Here is a 23905-nt window from a genome sequence, read left to right on the forward strand (position 1 = left end):
GCTGCGTTGTCAGGTAATATAATTTGGAGGTTGGACTCGATGACCTTGAGGTCTCTTCCAACCTAGAAAATTCTGTGATTCTGTGATTCTGTGATAATGCCAAACATTTAAAACAAAGACTTGAACTAAACAGACTCCAGACCTTGATACCAGGAATAACAACTCGATCCTTTAAAAGCAGCTAGGCATACCTTCAGGAGCAAGCTTCTCTTCTACCAGCTAAGATACTTCCTTAATTGTTGTGCAGAAAAATAGAAAAGACTTGCAGAAACCCAGTTCAACTCTGGCAGGTCTACCTTCTTGCTCTCTGTAACACAGGAATTTCTATGTATTTTCTTTCATATTTATCTGGTTAAAACTAAGTCTCCATATCCAGAATAGATTATTTATTCTATGTGAAAGCAACATGCTGAGCTCTTGGCTACATTTTCTGTATGTAAAAAAAAGAAACAACCCACACAACTGAAACCATTCAGACTGGGCTCACACATTGCTGGCACGCTACCAACATTCAGCGATAACGGAATCCAAAAAATGCCCCATTATGAAAATGCTTTAACTCCAAGAACTTCCGATACTGCGCTGAGGAAGTTATGCATACCTTCAAATAAAAAGGAGCTCCAGCAATCCAAGTTGCACTTCTGCTTTTATTTAAATAAATTCAAAAAATACTTATAAAAGTATTTACATATTCAATTACCTTTCAAATACTCCTAATGAATTAAAAAACATTCTTACAGCAATTATCAGAAGTTCTTACAATGAAGCATTTGTACTTTTTTGAAAAGCCACAATGTTCAGAGTCTGCTGAACATTTATTTAATCAGTGTCCCCAAATCTGTAAGAGAATACTGTTTCTATCACATGGTATTTCTGTCTCCCTCTGTACGCAGCAGCACTTTCAGACCATGAACTACTTTCCAGATACTGAAACCAGCTCATAACGGGCAAAGGACATTTTAGAAGTACAGCAAATTGGAATGTCAACTTTAAAGATGGGTTTTGTAGTAAGAGTTTCATTCAAGTCACATCATTGTGCAGCTTTCTGAAAACATATCAGCACTGGAAAAATCCTAATCCTGTCCATGGCAGTATTCAAAGACAGCTTTTCCAGGTAAATTCACTTTGCATCTTTAAAGCCACACATAACTAATGCACAAAATGCTTTAAATTCAAACCTTTTGTCTTTTCTTCTAAATACTGCTACTCTCTTTCTGTGCTTCCTTCCCCAGTCAGCCATGTCTTTTGAATGAAGACAGTCTCTTATTCTGCTGCTCCCTTATTAGAGCCAATCTGATCTGCATTCTCAGGTAAATACACCCCCATGCTCTGTAAAATGTTGGAGGTGGGTCCTGCCAGTCCAGCCTGAGCACTATAGGATTCAAGCAGGTTAGCTACTAGGTTCGTATCCACATCAACTGGTGTCAACTCAGCATCTTCAGCTTCAGAATCGGGGCCAGCATCTTGACATGTAGTTCCTTTAGCAGAACTTGCCTGTAGTAAATAAAATGTTTCATCAAGACAAGTCATACAGACTAACCACAAGAGAAGGGAAAAAAAGAAAACAAAAGAAAGCAAAAAAAGCAAGCAGTTCTGCTGCCAACTAAGTTCAGAACGTTCCAACCTGCCTTGAGAGGCGGGAATTTAATCAACAAATGCTCATGCCAGTTAGAAATCAGCACTTTCTATCATACAGCTTAAGTGCCAAGAGAAGGACATAGAGAGTGAGTGAGTCCTGGCTCAGTTTCTTATGGGATTAATCTCCTACGGAAACGTAAGAAGTCAAACTGCAGCTTGCAAGGAAATGAAACCAAGCCTTGGAATCAATGCAAGTTAAAGCTTAGCTAAGTTTTTGTTTCAAAAAAAGAAATAATAATAAATAATAATAAAAAAAAACACATCACAACTGCAGCACATTTGTTTGCATATAGGATTTTATTTTTTTTAGTAATTAGTTAGCATGTGTTTAGAGGGCACACGTTGATCGCACTACCTGGAATTACTACTTTTAGTGTATTTCTTCTTCCTACTAAAGCTCTTGAAATTACAGTGCTACAAACAGGAACTCAAGTGATACTTACCCCTTTCTTTTGGGTGGTGAAACTTCTCCCAACATTGGTGTGTGCCAGTTCACGGTCCATCTCATCCATATATGACTTGAGACTGCCTATAAGTTCATTAGGCTTCTGCTTTTGCCTTTGATTTTCAGCATCTAAGTCTTCATCATCCTCGTCTGAGAAGTTAAAGTCCTCCTCTTCATCCAGGTCATCAGAATCCAGCTCTTCTGAGTCTGCCCCTGATTATTATTTTGTGTAAGTACAGACAGCAAACAAATCAGCACAGTGCCCACAGGTCATCAGAAAACCCAGAGACACTAAATAACTATGAGATATTCTGACAAAAGAAATAAAGGAGCAATCTCACCTAAAATTCTGTCTAACGCCTTTGTAAAAGAATCTACATCAAAGGTAACATGGGCCTCATCAGATGACCTGAAATAAAAGATATTTTGTTATTAAAATAAGCTTTTAGGCTTGCATAAGCTTGACACAGACTAAATGACATATCGATTTCTCTTAAGCCTAGGACATTTGAAATGATGGCTCAAAAAGGGCTTAGAAACCCGTGGCCTGTGTGAACTAGCAATAAAAAGCAAGCAGAGGAGTGTTAGGCTGAAGGAGAAAAGAAAACCAACTTTAATTGTTCTAACTGGCCCAACAAAAATCACACTGAATGTTACCAAAGTAAGTAGGCCTGGCATCCTTGTAGAACTAAGTGGTGGTGTCATAACCTAGATAAAGAGTTAAGTAGATGAGAATCTCTGAGGTCTCCTGCCTAGGAAGAACATTGAAGGCTTCATTCTGGTCTCTCATCAAGCTCAGTGTTGGCCTTTTTTTGGTCGCCTAAACCAACCAAAAAATTGCTGTTTTTTTTAAATAACAGCAGAAGCTTGCTTTACATCAGACATTGACACTAATGCTATCAAAGTCCTGCTCTCACACCGCTTAGAAAGGGCCGTAAGAGCATAAACCCCTCACACCTGATATAGCTTACCCAGCAATATAGAAGTTATTAAGAAGAACCTGAACAATATTCTACTACCTAACTCTGTTTTTAAAATAAAAGGCCTGTCCAAATGACATTCGCACCCCCTTTCTTAAGCCCAACAATTAATTTATTTGCATCCTGCTGTTGCCTACATAGTCAAGTCTCTTCAATGAGCACTTCTCTTCCACTGTTGGGAACAACGAGAGGGATGCACAGTGATTCTTTTTTCCTGCTTCTAGGTGCACAGTATGTGCCTTGGTGCAGAAACTGGCACAGCATGTTCAAAATTATTTTCTACAGGACATCTAGATAGATTTGTACCACAAAAATCAAGTCATAATTTCAGATTCCCTGAAATTAAGTTACACATTATTTCTGTACAGCTTCATTAAAGCCATCTTAGCAGTTTGAATCATTTTTCTTTCATGGCAGAAAACCTTCAGCAAAAATGATCTGTCGTAAGATGTACATTTTAACAGCAGTGCTAGAAACTATGGTAAGAGAAAGCAGTAACCCTTTGAATTAAAAGGGTTAAAACCAAAACAAACCCACAAAGCTAAGTAAGAGCTCTGAAACATACAGCATCTCCCACCACTTCTACCTGCACCAGTGTCAATGGTCACCAAGTAATTTTCGAAGTATGTAGGCATCAATACTTTCAAACCTCAATTCTCTGCATTACAGATGAAAGGGTTCTAACAGAATGAACACACATCCCACACCAGACCCCAAACTTCAAAATACAAGTACCATGGCATTTCCGCTCCTTCGTGTGTTGACACCTTGGACACAAAAGCCTTCATACTTTCAGCAACTGTTTCCAAGTTGTATTTCTGCTCTTCTTCTTCTTCATCTGAGGAAGGATGGAACTCATTTGTTGCCTCCTTCAGCATCTTCTCTAGATCATCTGGAGAAATCTCCAGCCAACTATCATCTGAAAGAATAAAGGACATATTTTCTATTAGTGCACATGCCTGCTAGCCCACACGTCCCAACCTAGATGGTGGAGAGTACCACTAGTATTTTGTAGCTCACTTTTTTTGCAGGATTAAGTTTTCATGCTCATACTTGATAACATGAGGTATGAGGTAGTGAGAGGCTGAGAAAAACAAAGCTCAGCCTTGGTTTTAGTGCTTTAAAAGATCATCCAGAAATACAGTTGTGACCTGTACTGCACACTGGCACCAGCTACATGTTGATTAAATGAGTAAAACCATCTAATAGCAACATTTATGTTGGCCTTAGGTGGGCCATCAGAATGGGCCAGATACTAATTAACTTTGTGCTGTCAGTATTGGAATCAGTTTCATCTCGTGTAACGTTTCACAACTTTCTATCTGGTGGACAAAGTACTTGACCTGGCACATGCGTGCATAGTGTTCCTGACCTAGCAGTATCAAATCAGGAACTGGATTGCATATCTTACCAATTAACAACCCCAGGCTTTGGGGCTTATACAAACGCACTGGCTGCCTCAATCTTAAATGGCTGCCCTCAAATACCACGTCTATCAATCTCAGCACAGGAGGTGAGTTAAGTAGATACAGAGATTGATACAGTTTTTGAACATTCCACCTCTCTCCGCATAAATAAGCGCAACTGGGGATAGGAAGACACCACCCCTGCTACATCCTGCTCACCATCCTCCGGAGGAAGACAAGCTGCTTCCCTCTCAAATTCCTTCACATCAAAGGTTGTTGTCTGGAGCAATGACAAGATTTCATCACCTGGACTCACTTCAATACAGCTAGAAGAAAAACAATTCAGCTTACTGAAATGAATTTTTGCTCAGATAACAATGCCAATGGCATCTGACACTCCATATGCATGTTTTCATGCAAATTCCTCATTACTCCTTCTACACGAATATGTCAAAATAAGCAAATCGTGGGGAAGTACCAGGTTACTACACAGACAGTAACAGCCAAAATAAAACACAGTAAATTGCTGTAATTCCTTGATGATGACTCCAAAGCCCATTTCTCTTCTGCTTCCTTTGTTCCTAATGTTTACTTTGTTTTGATAAACTTTTGGATAGCCAGATCCCAAACAGCACAAACTGGAACTTCAAGCAAGTAACAGTCAAGATATTATGAACTGGCAAATCCTCAAATATTTTTGCAATGATTTATTTCTTGGACTTGATCTTCTGGAAAAGTCTAAAGTCAGCTGCCTGTCTCAAGTAAAGGAGACAGATTACTCCATATTTATCATTCACTGTGACTGCTTCTCAATGAAACTTAAAACAAGTTCCACAGCCAACCAATGAAATTAATAATGCTTTTTCCGTTACCTCTTAACTCACTTGGAATAGCTTAACACTTCAAAAAAACAAGGTAAATAGCTAGTCAAGCAGTAGCTCCTACTAACAGTGATCCAGAGGAATCAATACTCGTATGCCCTAGCCACAGCAGCTACATTAAGCGTACAATGGAGAAAAATGTTCTGATTTTTTTTGAGAAAGTACTGAAAAAAACAAACAACCTTGCTTGAAGTACTTGTAGGTACTGCGTTATCACTGATTCCAAGTAGCTCTTACCTTTCTTCCTTAGTAAGAGATTGCTGGAAGTAATCTTCTGCCATATGCAATAGCTCCATGTACTTTGCAGAGCCTTCCATTTCTCCCTGTTTAATGCAAGTCATACATATGAATATAAGCAATTCTCCCTCCACTTCCTTTTCACAGCCAGATTTCATAATGACAATTGTTTGTGTCACAAAAATTGAGTGCTGAGAAAAATCCATATAGGTAATATTGCTTTGCAATTCATACTTGCAGTAATTTATATGGGTCCAAATGAGATTTGGGGGGAGTATTAAACATAGAATTTTAAGACCATTTAGTTACTGATGCATGCAGGTGAAAGAAAAAACAGTGAAAACATTTATATTGACACACAACCATGTTGTGCCTTCCTTTCTTTGAGTGTATTTCCCCTTTCTTTAGATAGATGAATTCATACCAAATCCTGCTTTTCCCTTTCTAATTTCCAAAAGAAATTAAAACAAACTGCTCATACTTCCTTTAGAGATATTCATTCACTTTCCATAGACAGAAACATTAGATTTCCTAACCTGCTTTAAGTACTTACACAAGCTCAAGAGCTAAAATACATTTTTTTCCCCTTTCTTTTCTTCTGGAATGCATAAAAGATGCATGAATGTGCACTTGCACACACACAGTACTTCACCTTGAAATAATCTTTCTCCTTCAGGCCATTGAGGAATCTCTCCCACACAGGACCGCTACACTCATTTCTCTTGGAATCAGGAGATGCTTTACTGGACTTGGAGCACAGAATTTCAAAGCCATGAGCCTGTATAAGCAATGCAACAACAAACTGTTCTCAAGATGTGAAATTTAAGTGCATGACTGCATAAAGAACTCCCTATCACCGAGTTTCTGATTCCGCCATTTGAGACACAGATACCAAAGATGGTTGCCATTATTGCTGCAGAAAGACAGATTCCAACTTCCAAAGCAAGACACTGCTACCTGACATACAAAGCTTGTCTACAGGGGCAAGTCACTGAGAAGCAACCCAGAATACAGATCTATAGTTCACCAGCTACTCCTCAAGGAAGCGCCAACATTTCATCTCTATTTATATTCTGTGCTGAACTGCCAAGTTGCCTAGCCTGCACATTTTGTGGATACAAACCTGGTGCACTGAGGCACAAGTCTCAGGACAGAAAATTTCAGAAGAAAAAGACAAACAAACAAACAAACAAAAAAAAACCTCTTGCTATCCTGTTATCTTGCTATCTGTGAGAAAACAGGTGGCTGCATTTCTATTTGCAGCAGGGCCCCAGGGCACACTGTACCAGTACCCCTTCTGCACTTCACACAGACCAATCCCAACCCATTTCCATCTCAGCTACTGCTTACGTTTTCTCTGTGCAGCAAAGACACACCGTAAGGAGCTGGACGTGCCTGGTGCAGGAGGTGCAGGACAGGGTCATGGGCTGCACTAGTGTTTAGCCACCCCCCTATGAGCTCTGGCACTTGAGGCACGGCACTTGCAGTTTTGATGCACTCTCAGCACACAGGAGGCAGAACTGAAATGCAAATTCAGTCCACAGAAACTTCTCCTTGCACAAACACAAGCAGCAACTTTGAATGTGAAAGGATGAACTGCTTCAGGCAGAGGCTAAAACAAATCTCATCTATCCTAAGATGGAAACCATTGTTGATATTACTTAAAAGAAAACTAACTGGGCTTAACACCAGCTCAGCAACAGAAATAAAACCATGTGAATCCTGACTGGGATGGTTTCCAGGGGTGGAGGTACAGGAGTGCCCTATTCTGTAAGAGAAATCGCCCACAGTATTGTATTTGCAGAAAAATGGCATCTGCCAAGCTGCTCGTATTTTTCTGTACAAGCAGACAACTTACAAGCAGAGAGTCACTTCTCAGACACATGCAAACACCAAACAGACTAAATAGAAAATCCATACAAAATAATTACCAGTTTCATGCCCAGCTCATATGCTTTGTACTGAGGGTGAGATGAGAGGGGCAGGGTGTATCCACTGCGTCTGTCCGGGACAAACTTCTGCTGCACAAGTTGCGCATATAAACACTTGGTGAATGTAACCTGCAAAAGCCAAAGCAAAGAAAAAAAAATCACTGGTGAGTGTGCTCTGTATAGGCATCAACTTCCCAACAGTTCCACCTGAACTGTATTTTAAAAGTACCTATATTAAGACAATACCTTGGACGATATTCAAAATACATATATTTGCTTAAGACATGTCACTTTTCAGATTTCACAACAAATATTCCAAGTTCCCAGTATCTCCTAAATAAACATGAACTTTGTTCAATCTAAATACATTAAAAAATCCTCACTATTTATGCCAGAAAGGTATGTGTGCATATATATATCTATATGTGTGTGTGTGTGTGTGTGTATATACATATATGTATGTATGTATATATACACACACACACTTACAGGTAAGGATGTAAAGGCTCCTTAATTCACAAAACTAAAGCTAAGATTTCAAAATCCAAAACTACATCATCCCAGAAGCCTAAAACTTGACTCAAGTTTATTTTCAGGAGTCTAGGAGCAAAACACCATATGGAAGTGCAACATTGCTTGGTCAATATTCCACCTCATAAAAGAGCTTTCAGGAAACCACTGCGACTACAGTTGAGGTGACAAGCCCAGGAACAACCAGCAAGGAGCAGTTAGGGGCAACTCCATGTTGGCTGGCAATGCTGCCAAACTGCTCAGATCACACAAGCAGGCCAGTTTACTCAGCAAGTTCTTCAGAAAACAAGCTGTTAGCAGCATCCTCTGATTTCAGTTGAAAGTCAGTGCCAATCTGAAGGCAGAAAAGCTATTTACAAAATCAACTGTATATTCATGAAAAAATATATTAGAAAACATACTATTTTAAAAGTGAAATCCATGTGTTTATCTAACTCGACCATAGAACTTCATTAAATGACAACAAGCTGCATTAGAGGGATGACTTACTGTGGTCATCACACGCTGCTCTGGAGGGAAAGTTTGAAAAGTGCGACATGCTCGTAAATCTACAGGATCCCGCAGGTAAAAGGCCTGGACTGCTGCAGCCACCAGCGAAGGGCGCTGCTTCAGCACTGCCACGATGCCTGCCGGAAGGTAGCAGTGGGCTCGGTGGAACAAGGCCTGAATTTTCTCTGGATACCTGCATCATACAATAGCAACACACTGTATTAAGTACATAGCATGCCCAAACCACTCCTTTTTAATTATAGTTCACGTTTTCACATTAAAATTAAACTGTTCTATGTGCCAGAAGGTTATTTTGAAATAAAGTTAAAATTCAGCTAGTCTACCATTTGAAGTATCTGTTTAAAAAAAAAACTGAAATACACGGCTAATAAAAATTTAATCCACAAAGATGAATCACTGTGAACTTCACTAACACGTCCAGCTCTACAGTATCCTTCACTGCACTGAGTGCATCTGGCTCACACTGCCAAATCCTTGCAGAAAATAACGCACAAGCTAACCTCACCTGTAACTACCTGATGCTCAGAAAAACATGTTGGTTCTAGGCAGCAGTTTGCAATCCTCTTCATTTCCCCAATGGGCTCCTAAAAGCTCGCACAACTTTCACATTTCCTCACCAATCAGTACAAGAAGGATGTGAAGGAACAGAAATTCCTGCAACTGTCAGGTGTGGTATCACAGCAGTAAACCAACAGAAAACCAAATGAAACCATCCACATACCCACTGATGCGCTTATACACCGCTGCTCGAATGGGTTCTGCGGCCAGGAGCTCCTCCGACCGGGTGGACAACAGCCGTAACGCCTGTGAGATTGTTGGGCAGGCAGCAGATGGCTCACAGTCCTCCTGCTCCTGAGTCTCTGACAGTGGAATGATGTGCAGTTCTCCTTTGTAAAAAAACACCTGGCAGACAGTAACAGTCTCATCAGACAGGGTAAGAACAGTCACACACCAAGCAATGCAAAATTTTGTTTCATACAAGAATCTATTTGTTTAAACTCAGATTACTGAAGCACAAATAATGAAATAACACAGGGAACAACTTTTTTTTAATGGGATATGATATAAATACAGGTGCCAGAAACCATGATCTAACCAATAAATTAAAAAAGAATACTATATGTATTTCACTAAATCTGACTTCCTTAACACCAAGTCTCTCTTCAACTGGAGATTTGCTTCAGGAGACCCAGACAGCCTAACCTAACCGCTGAAGAACATGACAGGGGAATAAAAGCATCATCCAGGCAGCAAACCCTCGTGGCTGAGCAGTTGAGAACACGGGAGGAAAAAACACCAGTGGCTACTTCTGAGCTAGGAAGCTGGGATAGATGCAAGAAGGATCCCGAGGAGAACACTGCCCAGTCCTTTCCAAACCACTTGGGCTGAGAGGCTCCAAGGCGGCCCCGGGGCCGTACGCACCCTGTTGTCGCTGTTCTCCGGACGGAGCCACTTGGGAAGGACCTCGGCCGCCTCTATCAGCAGGAACTCCCCGTCGTTGTCGTCGACCCTGGCCGAGGAGAAAGGGGTTTCCGTGAGGGTGAAGCCGCCCGGGGCCAGGCTGGGTCCCCTCGGCGCCCCCCGCCCCGCCCGCACCTGGCCGCCAGCAGCGGGCATGCCCTGGTGATCTCCCGCAGCAGGTACACGACGAACCACTCGTCCTCCACGTTATCCCCGAACCGCGTGCTGCCGCCCAGGTGCTCCGGCGTGTCTCCTGGCCGGGCGCAGAGAGAAAACAGGATAAAACACGAGAAACGAAGCGGCTCAGCGCCCCTCACGCCGCGTTCCCCCCGGGCTCACCCCGCGGCGGCACATAGCGCAGGCGGAACGGCTGCCGCTGCCAGATGTAGGCGGCCAGCAGCGGCGCCAGGCGCTCCGCGATGTCCCGGGCGCAGCCCCGCAGCAGCTCCTCGCCTCCGGGCCCCACCGCGAAGAGGCGGTAGCGAACCGCATCCTCGCCCGGAGCCCCGTCCCCCGCCATAAGAGCCGCGCTGCCGGCCGCGCTCCGCCTCTGAGGGGCGCTGAGGCTGTCGCGACATGGCGGCGCTAAGGCGACCGCGTCATGGCGGCGGCGCTAGGGAGACCGCGTCATGGCGGCGGCGCTGAGGCGGCCGCGTAATGGCGGCCGCGGCGCGGAGGAGGCGGTGTTATGGCGGCGGCGCTGAGGCGGCCGCACGATGATGTCGCGATACACGCGGAAGCCGCTGCCCCCCAGCGCTCTGGAGTCGTGAGTGGCCGCCGCCAGGCAGGGTCCCCGCGGAGGGCTGGGGGTGGCGGGGCCGTAGCTGGGGCTGGGGAGAGGGGCTGGGGCCAGCCCTAAGGGGTGGCGGGGACGGGCAGCAGCCCTGTGAGGCGTTTGTACCCGTCGCGGGCAACGTATGTAGTCGCCGACATACGATGCGGAACGTGGTTAAATCTCGAGTTCAATGTCTTTGCGCCGAAAGTGAGCTGAGGGGAGGGCTCCTTCGCTTACAGCTCCCTCAGCCGATGCTCGGGATACCTCTGTTGGCTCTCCTCCTGCTGCTGGGACTTTGCCCATCTCTCTTTCCAGGCACCTAAACTTCATCAAAGCAATAAGCTAGCAAATAACTGCTCCTAATTTGCTGAGTTTGGAGGCCGCGCTTGTTCTGCCTGATCACAAGTCCCCTCTGGGGACAACAACATGATAGCTGCTTATAGAGAGCTGCATCGGGATTCATGACAGAGCTTTACGTTTAAAGGAAGACACTGATTTTTTTAGGCAAATACCTTTTAACTCTGTGTTTACCCTAGAGTTAGTTTTGGTATTTTAAAAATAAAGCCTTGGTAACCTGAATTACCCTAATAATAAGAAATGATTCAGGTATGCAAATCAGTGCATTCCTCAGTAAGCAGAAAGCCGTGTAAAACTTGGGAGCCGTGTAGATATTTATTCTTGTCAGTAACATCAAGTTCTGCTCTTTCTTTTAGACAAGGACTTACAAAACGTGCCTTGCGGCATCATCCGCTGCCAGATGCACAAGATGAGGGGCACCCAGCCACACCCACGTTGGAAAACTACAGAGAGATTTCAAGGTATTTGTCACACCAGAAAACGGATCTTTGTCTGGAGACCATGGAAAAAACAATACCCTTTGTGTGGAGCTATATTTACAAAAGTAATACATTTGGTACTCCTAGGCTTTACCTCAGCACTGTAGCATTTCAGAACGTGTCCTTTCCATTTTGGACATCATAATAAGTGTGTAGCTGTGTTTTGTTCCCATCTCATAAATAGCCAGGGTCATGTAATTTTATGACAGAAGCAAGTGGAAAAAAGTGAAAAATAATTCCTGAGCAGTGTAGAATTGGAACTAGAAATAGTATTCAACTTAACTACAATAGATTGGAGAAAATTGATGTTCTCCTTGACCCCTAGATGTCCTACATCATTGAGGTTATTAGGAGTTAGCATTAATACACTTGCTTGTGTACTATGGCTTCTGCTTAAATGCCTCTAAAGTAAACATTAACCCTATGAAAACTCTTGTAGAGAAGGATTTCTAAGAACTATTTTGATTTTTTTTTTTTTTTGTACAGAATGAAAAGGCTGTTTAACTGCTTTTTTGTCATTGTGGTGTTATTGCTTTTTCTTTCTTTTTTTTTTTTTTTTTTTTGCCTCAATGTGTACATTTCAGTGAGTCTGAAATCTCGAAGGAATCAGGTTACCCTCCTGTTACTCCGACCGATCGTGGGAATTCATGGTCTGCTAGTCCGAGTTATGCAGAAACCTCCACTGAAGACAGCTCGATCTTGTCTTGGGGCTATGATGTGAGTAGAACATAATCATGCAAACCAAATCTACCACCATGAGTAAAAAGGTATTTGAAATATGATTGTAAATATATTTCACAATAAAAACAAGGATCAGGTCTATAAATAGATTTAAAACATCCTGTTGACTTTCCCCTTATCCTTCCATATTATCAGATCAAAACTAGGTTCATGTTATTCAGTTAATATTCTACATTACCAATCTAATAGAGGAATGCAAATTATAATAATTATTCAAGACAGTCGTGTAAGAACTCCATTGTTAGAAAGCTGTACAAATCAAGAGACGGGCAAAATGGCCTGGAAATACAAATCGCTTAGTGCATAAATGTATATATACAACATAACAAATGCTGTTATTGTGGAATCCAAAACATAAGTGGATGACTTGCAGATACTTGGTGTGAGTTTACCAAACTTCATTTTGTTGAAAATTTCTGGAACCTTGTATGCTTCTTAAAATAGAGTAAGCCTCTAAGAGATTATTTTTGCTACTTTTTTTTTTTTTTTTTTTAAATTCCCCATCTGCCGAAACAAAGCATGCCATTGCCTTCTGTTAGATGGAGATGGGACTGTTTAGATTTCAATTACTCAGGAACCAACCCCATTTTCTAGCTACATGAGAACAAGTGAGGTTCTGAGCATCCTTCACTTCCCCAGTGTTTCAGACCAGTCTGCATTGTGTTTTGTTTTATTGTTTTCTGTGGTCATTATGAACAAGAAATTTTCCATTTCATTAAAATGTTGCAGAGAATTATCCTTCCTGTTTGGGTTTATATTATGTAAATTACTATGTTTTTAATATAATAATATAGACATTTCAAAACATTTTAATAGCTTTTGTGTCACTGTAAGCTTATTATGTGTCTGCCATGAGTCCTAACAGCAGCCTGCCTTATATCTAGGGGTAAGATTATTTAATGTCTTTCTGTATAAACCAGACTTGCTAAGCTTTAAACAAACAGATGTCTTTTTCAACATTAAAAAAAGAAGTGAATAGCATTTGGAAGATTTAACAAGTCTTTATTGGATAACTTTCCTTTCTAGGAATTTGATAAAGCTGCCACGCAACGAGTTCAGCAGATGTTCAGACAAATTGATGAGCTGCTCTATGAACAGAAAGAAAGTGTACATGTTGAGGGACTGCAGGAAGAATGCCAGCAGTGGACATCCAACTTTCCTCATCTCAGGTATTTTATTAATAGGCTAATGTCATTACTGTCCTGGATTTATAATGGGGTAGGGCTGGTAACAACTGCTTTTAAAACAACAGTAACAGCAGGGTGGTTTTATGCAATTATATAGTACATAGGGATAAAAAGGTCACTCTGTTACTATGCCTGCCATTGTCATTAATAAACAGTACTATCTTAATTTGGTTCCTTGCCAGAGGATTATTGCTACTTGCAACTGAGTTAACCTTAATATAACAAAATTTTCTTTGAAAAGATGTATGTTATAACTAAAACCCAGGAGCTTAAAAATAATTTAAAAAATCCTACTACCTCACTCAGCCAGTCCTTATGGCTATCTGGAAGCTTCAATTTGAAATTTTCATTACATATTCTTGAATGGTTTTGTCCATATTCAAAAGTTTAACAATTAGCAGGGCCTGAAAAAACGAGCAAAATTTTCTTAATGGATTTAACAGACTCAAAGCAACCTGTAGTAGGAAAAACTAAAACCACACTTAACTATTCCTAAGAAAACTGCAGAGCTTCCCAGTAGAATTTTTAGGATTTTTTGCTGTGTGTTCTTACACACTGAAAGAATCTTGCTTTCTGTGTTTTCTGATGTATTTATCCTTTGCTTTTGCCCTGGCAGGGTTGTGGGGAAGCAGATAGTAATCCCCACAGATGAAGGGTATGGATGGTATTCGAGTTCAGCTTCTGCCAGTTTAGGTTTATCCGATGTAAGCTCATTACAAGAAAAAGATTCTAATGAGTAAGTATCAGCAGTTGGTCCGGGCTTTACAAAGGTGGGAAGGTAATTTTTTTTCTCTCAGTGCACAGCAGCCAATTGGCTTCTTAAACTGTGAGCAGTAAGTGAAGATTTAACTTTTCTTGTTAGGCTGAACTTTGAACGTAGCATACTTTATTTTCTTTTCCTTTTTAACTGAAAAAAGTACATTCAGAATAGCAAGACCATCTAGGTGTCCTTGTTGCTCACTGCAGGAAACCAGTCACTAAGCAGAAATACTTTTTGTTAGCTGACTTCTAAAAGGATATGTATATACTGTGTATTATATATGTACATGTTGTGGCTGGTTTTATTGTTAGTCATGTGCTAAATGTGTGCAGTACTTTAAAAATGCAAAATAGTACATTAGTGCTGCTTAATCTTTTAAAATGTTTTAGAGATTTTTAACTTAATTTTATTTTTTTTCATTAGCTTTTATTGCTTTACTGAAGTTTCAGGTTCCTTAGCAAGAATTTAAAATATCCAAATCAAAAGAATTTTTACTGTAATGCATAAATTTGTTGGCTCTCCAATACCTGGCCTTACCTACCACATTGTCTCTCAGTCTCTTGGCTCACCAAATGCTGCTGTCAGAAGTGGAATAACAACTTTTTTTCATTTCTGCTTTCTGAAAACTGTCGCCTGTGCAGATTTAGTGTTTTTGGCAAGAAGGTGCCTCTTTCTGTCAGTCCTGTTCACAAAAAGGCCGACCGTTCCAAATCTCCAACCTTGTGTTCTCCAGAGAGCGAAGAAGGTGAAGATGGAATAATTGTCTCTGAAGGTGTAATGGAGGAATATTTAGCATTTGACTGCAGAGATGTGTAAGTACTGAGCATAAGATCATACCAGTGTCCCAGAATTTTTGGTCTTAAGGCTTACATATTTGGTTTTGCTGTTGATTCGTAAAGTATTTGATGATATTTTTAATTATTGTTTTCCTCTTGAGAACTTTCAGAAGCCTGAGGTTGGCAGGGCACTGGGAATTTTCTTTATCTGTCTCCTAGAGCAATTTATTTTGCTATATTTTTAAAAAATTTACATAGTTTCTCATACTAGCTATTTTTATTCCTGGTTTAAATAGTTAATTCCATCATAACTAAGAACCTACTACACACTGGCATATTTAAAACTTGTTTAAATGCTATTTATTTGTTCTACTAAGTCAAATTCATTGTTGTTTGTCGTGCACTAGCAGCATGCTTCTCTGCTTTCTACTGCACTGTACAGATAAGCATTTTGGGTGGGATTTTGTACCTTTACAGTTTTTCAGTGGTAATTTAAGAATCAGTGTGAATTTGATGCTTGCCAAGAAAAAAATACCACTAATTTTATCTTAAAAAGAAGGGATTAAGAGTGATGTAAAGACTAATTCTTTTTGCTACTTTATTCAGCCGAACAATATGAACATATGGCCTGGGTAGGAACTCTGGATGTCAGCTGCTAACTACTTAATTGATTTTAATAAATAAAAGCCTCTTAGCTATGTGGACTGTGAAATTCAAACTGGTAGGTGTCATTCTTTGACCAGGCCAGAGAGACAATTATGCAGCAAACAATATTGCTGCCTTTATAAAATTTTGGTAAAATATGTTTTCTTCTAGTGGTATCTCCTTTATTTCAAGGTCTGTAGCTTTTTGCTGTTAAGTACTAATTCAAGGAACAGATACAAAAGCCAAAACAACTGTGCTTGCATCACTGTTTTTTCTTCATTCTAAAAATTTGGCAGATGAACATAAAACTTTTTCAAGCAGTTGTCTTCTAGGTTTTAAACTTCAAAATACCTCTTGCAATTGTGGAGGAGTCTGTGGCCAAGGTCCATTGCAGCTGTGAATTAACTGTTTTTGTTTCCTTTTTTTCCTCTTTCTGATTATGTCTAAATATCTACAACTGAATTAAGCCCTTGCCCTGAGCACCTCCTGGATGTTAAAGCGGTAGGCTGAGAGTGGTATTAGATAGTCAGGGGTAGTAATATTCGTCTTGTCTTCAGAGTTCTGTAGTGATATGGAACCTAACAATGGGATGAACAAATACGACTGTAACTGCTAACATTCATTTTTAAATGGGACTTTTATCTCCTTTGTAAATTATTTATTATTCATCAAGTATTTTATAAAATGATATTATCAAATATCATTTTTAGTCAGTCTGTATGGAGAAACCAAGGCATTCAGTTGATAAGGCAATTGTCTCAGTCATTTCTCATTTAGGTCAGTGGTGGATTCTGGAAGATATGAGAGTGCCAGTAAGTATTCCAGAAATACTGGAAAAAATTGCTTTTTCAAGTCATTTGATGTTACTGTTCATTGTTCTGGTGGCTCTCAGAAAACAATATTATGTGCTACATATGAAATTTCTCCTGAAGTAATGTCTTCAACCTATTTGGCCAGCTGCCTTGACCTATTTCAATTTTAGAGGAAACAGCAGAAATACAGCCTTAGCTAATGTGTTAATCCTATTAGATAATTGCAACAAAATTGCAGGAGATATATGCAATTTTATATATATATATATATATATATATATATATATATATATATATATATATACACACAATAAGGAGATAATATACCGTGTTTATGGTACATATAAAGCTCACGTTTTTACAGGGAGGAGGAATTGCATGAGAGGAAAATGGGACTCTGCTCTGACAGACGGAAACTAGGGTTTCCTCCTATCTCTCCGTATTCCTGCATGAAGGATGCTGTGCTCACATTTGTGTTTGATGATGTGTGGAGTGAAGTCCTAGGCTGCATGGAAGAGTTAATCCGCAGACACTGGGAAGGATCAGCCTCTGGTAAGGATCACAGTTAAACTGACGATAGAAAAGAGGATTTCAGTTACTCAGTTTTGCAAGGATTTAACGGGAGAAAGATGCATTTGGGAAGCAGCTCTTCAGGGTAAAAAAGGTTGTTCACTTTGCTAGCAGTGTGAGACATGCTATCAGAAGATTTCACAGAGTTTTGTGTTTAAGAGGACTCCTCTTTAAAACAAACAAAAAAAAGATTTACAGTACTGTGCACAGTACAACAGCAATAGTTTGTATTGACAGGGATTCTCTTTGGGTTTGCACAGATGATGAGAAAAACATCATAACAGTAGAAACAATCCAACCAGGTTCTGGAAGCCCTTTGCAGTTTGATCCTCCGCCAGTGTCGTTGCCTCGCGTGCCACAAACTAAAATGCCCTCAGGGACATCAAATCTGGTAAGTATTTTAAGTATTTTTAGCCAGCCAGTTTGCATATAGATGAATCAATACAATACTACCTTGAGCAAAGATGCAAGTATGGCAGGGGACTGTTCAGATATACAACTAGTTTGGATTTTGCATGGATGCTGACTGTCCTTCCTAACCACTTAAGTTCTGCTACTCCTCAATTGCGAATTTGAATTCCTATTTTTCTCTTTAAAACTTAGTATTTTATATACATATTGGACTACCATGTGGTGACTGCTCATTAATGATGCGGTTGTTTCTACATCTAACAGAGTTCGAACTAAACTGTGAGATATAAGATTGTGTGAGAGCCCATTCTCACTAGCTTATTAATTGTTAATTGATGAAGGAATAAAGAACAAATCCCCACAAAGTTGTAAGACGGTTGTTTATTTTCCCCCCAGGCACTGAATTTGACTGTGTGTGGTCTGCTTTAGATTATATGCTCCTAGAGTGGTGAGCACCAAAGCATTATCTCTGTTCATTCCATTTTAATTCAACTCTTTCCTTTTTACTTCTTGTTTATTTCTTCCCTGTGTCTTCCTCCCATTTCTGTTACTGTACATGTAGTGCCCCAAAACCAGATGTGGCCGTAAAACCAAAAAGAGAAGAAAACCACAAGTACGTATGCTGGAGCGATGGAAGCTCTGCTATTTTCTGTGTGCTATTGCTATGGTGGGTGGAATTTGATGTTTTTCCAGATCAGTCTGTATTCCAGGAGAGGAGTTTCCAGTTCTGTTCTTGACATAAAATAAATGTCAAAATATATTGAAAAAAATAGTTTTGTAAAACTCCTGATTATAACCATTGTTGGAAGACTGTGTCATGAAAATGAGAGGCTCAGCTGGAAAATATTAAATATGACAGCATGGTATGATACATTTGCTAAGCACTACAGTTTGTAGGAAAAATGTAATACTAAGATGCCCATCCTAGATGGCAGAAATAAAACAACTGAGTATTTATCTCAGTGTCCTGAAAGAAATGGGTTTCTTTCCTTCAAAATGATTAGCAAACTGTATAAATATGGGCGTATGTCATTACCAAACAGTAATTCATTACTGTTCATTCAAACAATATGTATATATATAATTTTTTTAATTTTCCAGGTAAATCTCTCTCAAAGCTCAAGTAGCGGCTCTCAACGTAATCTAAATGGCTTGATAGTGATCCATGGGATCCAGTTACAGCAAAGGAATCTGCCTATAATGGAGAAAACACTGTAAGAGCTATAGATTTAGTCTGTTGTTAAGTAGAGCACTCCCACAGAGAGAGGGATTCAACCCAAAAGAGCATGAGATCATTTTCTATACCAGAGAAAGTAATTCTCAATTATTTTCTTTTTGCTAATATACTTGTCCTATATGAAATGGTATACTTCTGGTAGAGATTTTCTCTATAATTGCTACTGATTTATCTCTTTAGTGAACAGCTGCAGCACTGACATCCCAAAAAGAGATGAAGCTCAGAATGATCTGTTCATTTCCTAGAGGTGGAATTCCATTAGATCTAGGCTATGGGTGTGAAAACTCTTGCAATGTTTCTTAGTATAGAAGCTATAATTAGTCATAGAATATATATGACAACTTCAATCAAAAAAGATCATAATTCAGTTTTTTAAAAAAGTGTATTTATATGTAATAGGCTTTTTTTCTTCTTTTCCACTCCCTATCTATTTGAGCCATAAATTTTATATGGTTATGTGACAAAAACAACAGCACATCATCTGTGTCCACATGTAACATCGGTAATGTCACATGCGGATGAGTACGGTGGAAGCAGGGTCATATTAACACTCTCTTTTGTTTCTCTGTTTCTTTTGTTAGGGACCTGGATGACAAACGACCAGGCTCCACTTCCATCCTCCCAAACAGAACGTGGCCAAATCGTCCCCCTCTGGAGCTCAGTACATCATCTCTGTCAAGGTCCGCGAGAAGGCAGAACCCACCACCACGTACCCTGCATCCCATCAACATGAGCAACTCTCGTACTGGGACCCCGCGATCTGTGGACGATGTCTTCAGGGGATCTCGAATGTATGTTTCAAAACCAGTTTCTCTCAGCAAAATACCACGTTTAGAGAACCCAGCTTATTTAAAGAATATTCAGTTAAAGGGAAAGAATGTGAATTCCTTGATTTAATACAAACAAAAAATGTCTAGAATATATCCATTTTGTTTGGTATAAATGATCTTGACTGCATTTAGTTAATCACAGGGATTATATACTCTTAAATAAATATATATGTGTATATGAGCAGCTCCTGTTTTCTAGGGTAGGTGTTCATCTTCAGTTGCTGGGCTGAAATTAGCATTAAGCAATACTTAGCCCTAAAGGTTATTAAAAAAGAGCAGATAATAATGCCACCTCTGGGAATGGGCAGTCACGATTCTGCCATTGCACAGCAGCTGCCCAAGAGAACATCTTTCTATATACACCTTCATCCTGCAGTACAGCCACACAGCATGCCCGTTTGAACTGCAGACGATGAGCATTTTTACTACCAACTTGCTTTTATATATCCCCATCACCATGATTGTGATAGTTTCTGCTCGGCATTGATTTTCAGACTCGCTTTGCCTATCAGCTTAATATTAAACAGCCTACAAACTATAAGTTGTTGTTAATAAATTAGATTTCTGCCAAACTTTACCCACTGAACTCCTTTTTTAAAATCTAGTCTCCAGTAGTCAGCCCTAACACGAGCATCTCACCGCAAAACTCTGCATGCATTGCTCTTAGTTGCAACATTTTTAGCTTAAACAAAGCCAAACAAGCTGTCAATATTTTATGTTTCGCGATGTCAAACATAGAAGCTTTGCTTTTCTTTTTCTTACTGGTGCGTTTCAGTCTGACTGCATACGAGCAGCTGACCTCACCCTCCCCGCTGCCACTGAGCCGAAATAATCTCCTACCACCCATCAGTACCACGGACGTGGCAGAGCGCGTGGGCACCGCAGGATCCCAGAGGCAAACGGTAATAGGCATAACTATTTAATTTTACTATTGGACACTCTGAAATTGTAGTTACTGCTGATCCAGTTACCAAACCCCAGAGGTCCAGTTCGTTCGTTGTCTCGTGACAGCAGCTGTAATACATGCACTAAAATCCTGCATCAGATTTGGCCAGCATCATCCTCCAGAGGTGAATGCAGTAACCAGTAAATGCCACAATTTTCTTCCCATAAGTAGGAGTAGGATAACTGACTTGGAAAATTAACTTCAGTTCCTAGGGTACTTAATTTAAATGCACTGCTGCAATATGAAGTCATCGTAACTTTATCATCCTTCAATGCAGAAATCTCGGGGGAACTCCAGTCGAGCTCAGAGTGTAACGACCCATGAAGATAACCACCAGCAGCTACACGAGAGGCTTTTCTTACCTGATCATTTCTCCAGGCCTAAAACAACCAACGTGTTCTTGGTAAACCATGGCAAATGATACCAAATCACCCTTGTTTACTGAACCAGGTGCTTTGACACTTAACAGAGATAAACGTTATTTGAGAACCAAATATCACAGGTGACTGGTGCCATCAAGTTTGTCATGGGGTTAGAAACCCACAGGTTAGCAAAAACATCATTGTTTGGAACTTCGAAGAGAGAGAGTCATTTTGGGGGGGGCATGGGTCCTACTGTACTGCTCCCAGCCAGCTCCTAACTACACCTATATGCAGCTGGTGGTGCTACTTTCTTCTTGAAGTATCTTAAAGACATTTGAGATGTTTCTGCAATAAGCTAAGCCTTACATTAGGTATAACGTTCAATCTATCACCTGTACTGATACCCTAGCATCATCTTTGAAAGCTTTGTAAGAATGGTGGGGGTAAAAGAGGATGCTTTCAAGCTTTATTACATAGACTTCAGGAAGTGCTTTCTACAGCTACACTCACAGATAAAAGAGTACAAAAGGACTTTTTATCTAAGCTTCCAAAGCTAAAATTTTAACAGCAGCTTTTAAATAGCTGATGGTTTAGTTTCTGCATAAAACTTCAATCCTTGACTTTAGTTACAAATGTTCAAACCTTCTAAAAATCTGCTTTGAAGGACAACAGTTTTTAGAAGTAGTAAGAGTCCCGCCTAAATGCTTGAGTGGTCATTCTAAGTGTTAGAAAACTGTATTTTCTACCCCTGAATTTGATTTAACCTTCCTTAAACATGTAAAAGCTCTACTTAAACCTTTAGAACATCTTGCAAATCAGGTATCTCAGGAAATAAGTACATTCAAGTAGTTTTCAGTTGTATTATATTATTGATGTTTGCGGGTTTTTTTCATGCAAGCGTAAGTAACTTGACCTGTCTTTACAGCCGGACCCCCAGCGTCGCCGTTCTTGCACTGTTATCGATCACAGTAATCAATCTTGGCCAAGCAGAGGATCAACAGATTCAGGTATGCCCATCAGTTATGGCATTTAATGAAATTGAGCAAGAGGTGGGCTTTTTGCATGGGCGCCCATTTCCTACATTGAGGAAGTTTTTCAAAGTTCAATTTTGCATTTTAACTTTTTGTTGCACAAGTTAGCCCTCGTGCCCTAGAACAGCTTTTTGGAATGCCATCATTGTAGCTCTCACCCCGTTACCCTCAACACAAAGTCAGGTCTCACCTCCGCAGAGCTGGGCATGAGATGCACTTCTGAAAAATAGTTTGTCAACGAGAGTTCTACTGGAGGTCTCAGATAAGAACAGCACGCTAAAAAGGTAGCATTAAAGCTGCAAAAGTTAATGGAAGCTACAAGGGGTAAGGTAGCAAGCACAAAAGTGATTATTAGAGGATGGGAGGGGTCCTTTAGCTTGATTAATAGCCAAATGGCCAACCACCACCAGTACAAGTGGTACAAGAGGCAGCCTGAGTTTAATAAAGGCACTAAACTGAAATAACTTGGTTTTAATCAAGGTAGGAGCATTCACTATTAAAATGAGTATGTCCCCCCTCCCTGAATCAACATATTTAAATGCAAAATGAGTTTTATGATGGCTACATTGGCAAAAAAAAAAAAAAAAATCACTAAAACTTTGTAGATTTGAATACTTCATAGAGATGAAGAAACGCAGCAGATCCCAGAAATGCAGCAATGATGAAAGCACAGACTTCGCCCTGTAGGAAGGACAGTCACATCTTCTAAAACTTACAATTTCCAGTTGATCATGTTGTTTGATATGCGATTACTTCCCTCTTAAGAAAGCCTCTCGCTAAAGGAAAGCAAAATACCTTGAAAGTTATTTGAATCTTTTTTGAAGCTACTGATTTACTGACGGATAGCTAGAATAAGAACCCAAAAAAAACATTTCATTTTAGCATTAAGATGATGAAGGAGCTGCATTTGGTACTTAGTTTTAATACCTTGTAGAAATCTTAAGGTTGTACATGATCTCTGTTTATCAGGTCTTCATCCGCATGGCTCTGTGAAAGCTCAAAGTCGAAGTGGATCAGTCACAAAAAACAAACATGGGTTCTAACGTGTCATGAAGAAGTATCCATCCATCCATCTCCAGAAAGTCCCGAACCACCTCTCATTCTCAGCAACATCAGTGTTGTTTACAGAGAGTCTTCAAACACCCTTCTTAGGAATAATCTTATTTTTTATATAAATCTAAGAAGCAACTGCCAAAGATTAGAAGGGATATACTTGCACATTCCGTTTTCTACCACTAGGAAAAGCTGTACTCCAGTGGACAGTGAAGCATAACTCCTAGAAAATCTAGCAGATACTCTAAATCATTACTGTTTTCCCATTATTTATTACTGTTTTGTGACTGGTTCATGTTGTTACAGGCAGGTACTGCAGGACCTGCTGATACGTCCATCAGCTCTACGAAAGATAAATCAGGCCTTCTCTAGCAGTAGTAATTTAAGTTTTTAAAGCTATGTTTAAAGCTATATTTATATACTCGAAGCAATATTGTATTATCAAAAGCAAGCACTGCATGTGCTACTGCTTCTACGACTCAACTTAGACAAGTTATGAATTCTGTAGTACTTGGGGCAGATGCTAATGCTGTTGTGTAAAAATAAGGTAGCAAAACAGATGAAGAGAACTGACAGCTTTAGGGGTAGCATACCACCGAACCCTCCTGTGTTATATACTTATACCTCTTCCTCAGTGTCTGAAGAAGGTTTAAGGTGGGAAAAGGAATAGCTTTATGTAGGTCCAGACTGTATCCAAAGAAAGCATGCTGTCTTCCTGGCGAGGTGTTTTATGGTAAATCCACAGACACTAGGTCAGTCTCCTTTTCTAAAATAAACCTGCAGTTGTGTATTTCTGCACTCCGCCACAAAGCTCCACAGCCCACAGCTGCAACACTGTTTTTAGTAGACCTGCGCTGCACTGTGTGACAGACATGCTAGAGATACCAGCTCCTTGCCCTTGTGGCTCCAGGGA

General features: G+C 40.1%; 2 protein-coding genes across 3 annotated transcripts; one reads left to right on the forward strand and one right to left on the reverse strand.

The window, feature by feature from the left end:
- Positions 1–627: 627 nt before the first annotated feature.
- On the reverse strand, positions 628–10667 carry ECD (ecdysoneless cell cycle regulator). Its single transcript, XM_084525126.1, has 13 exons — positions 10360–10667; positions 10156–10273; positions 9982–10069; positions 9281–9462; positions 8539–8731; positions 7519–7647; positions 6240–6365; positions 5588–5673; positions 4689–4795; positions 3799–3982; positions 2425–2492; positions 2082–2296; positions 628–1494 (listed from the first exon to the last, which is right to left on the reverse strand). The coding sequence occupies exons 1-13, from the start codon at positions 10538–10540 to the stop codon at positions 1264–1266; spliced, it is 1908 nt and encodes a 635-aa protein (XP_084381252.1). The 5' UTR covers positions 10541–10667; the 3' UTR covers positions 628–1263.
- Positions 10611–23373, forward strand: FAM149B1 (family with sequence similarity 149 member B1). 2 transcript variants are annotated; one of them, XM_084525127.1, is made up of 15 exons: positions 10611–10786; positions 11509–11613; positions 12216–12348; positions 13399–13541; positions 14176–14295; positions 14961–15131; positions 16917–17104; positions 17383–17513; positions 18096–18146; positions 18635–18747; positions 19352–19561; positions 20376–20502; positions 20824–20949; positions 21834–21915; positions 22909–23373. In XM_084525127.1, exons 1-15 carry the CDS (start codon positions 10737–10739, stop codon positions 22980–22982), a joined length of 1824 nt encoding a protein of 607 aa, XP_084381253.1. In that variant the 5' UTR covers positions 10611–10736; the 3' UTR covers positions 22983–23373. The 2 variants fall into 2 exon arrangements, with proteins under 2 accessions (XP_084381253.1, XP_084381254.1); XM_084525128.1 differs by lacking the exon at positions 18096–18146 and having other exon boundaries at positions 10612–10786.
- The last annotated feature ends 532 nt before the right edge of the window (positions 23374–23905 follow it).

This window comes from Aythya ferina (genome assembly GCF_964211825.1).
Source record: "Aythya ferina genome assembly, chromosome: 7".
NCBI lineage: Eukaryota > Metazoa > Chordata > Aves > Anseriformes > Anatidae > Aythya > Aythya ferina.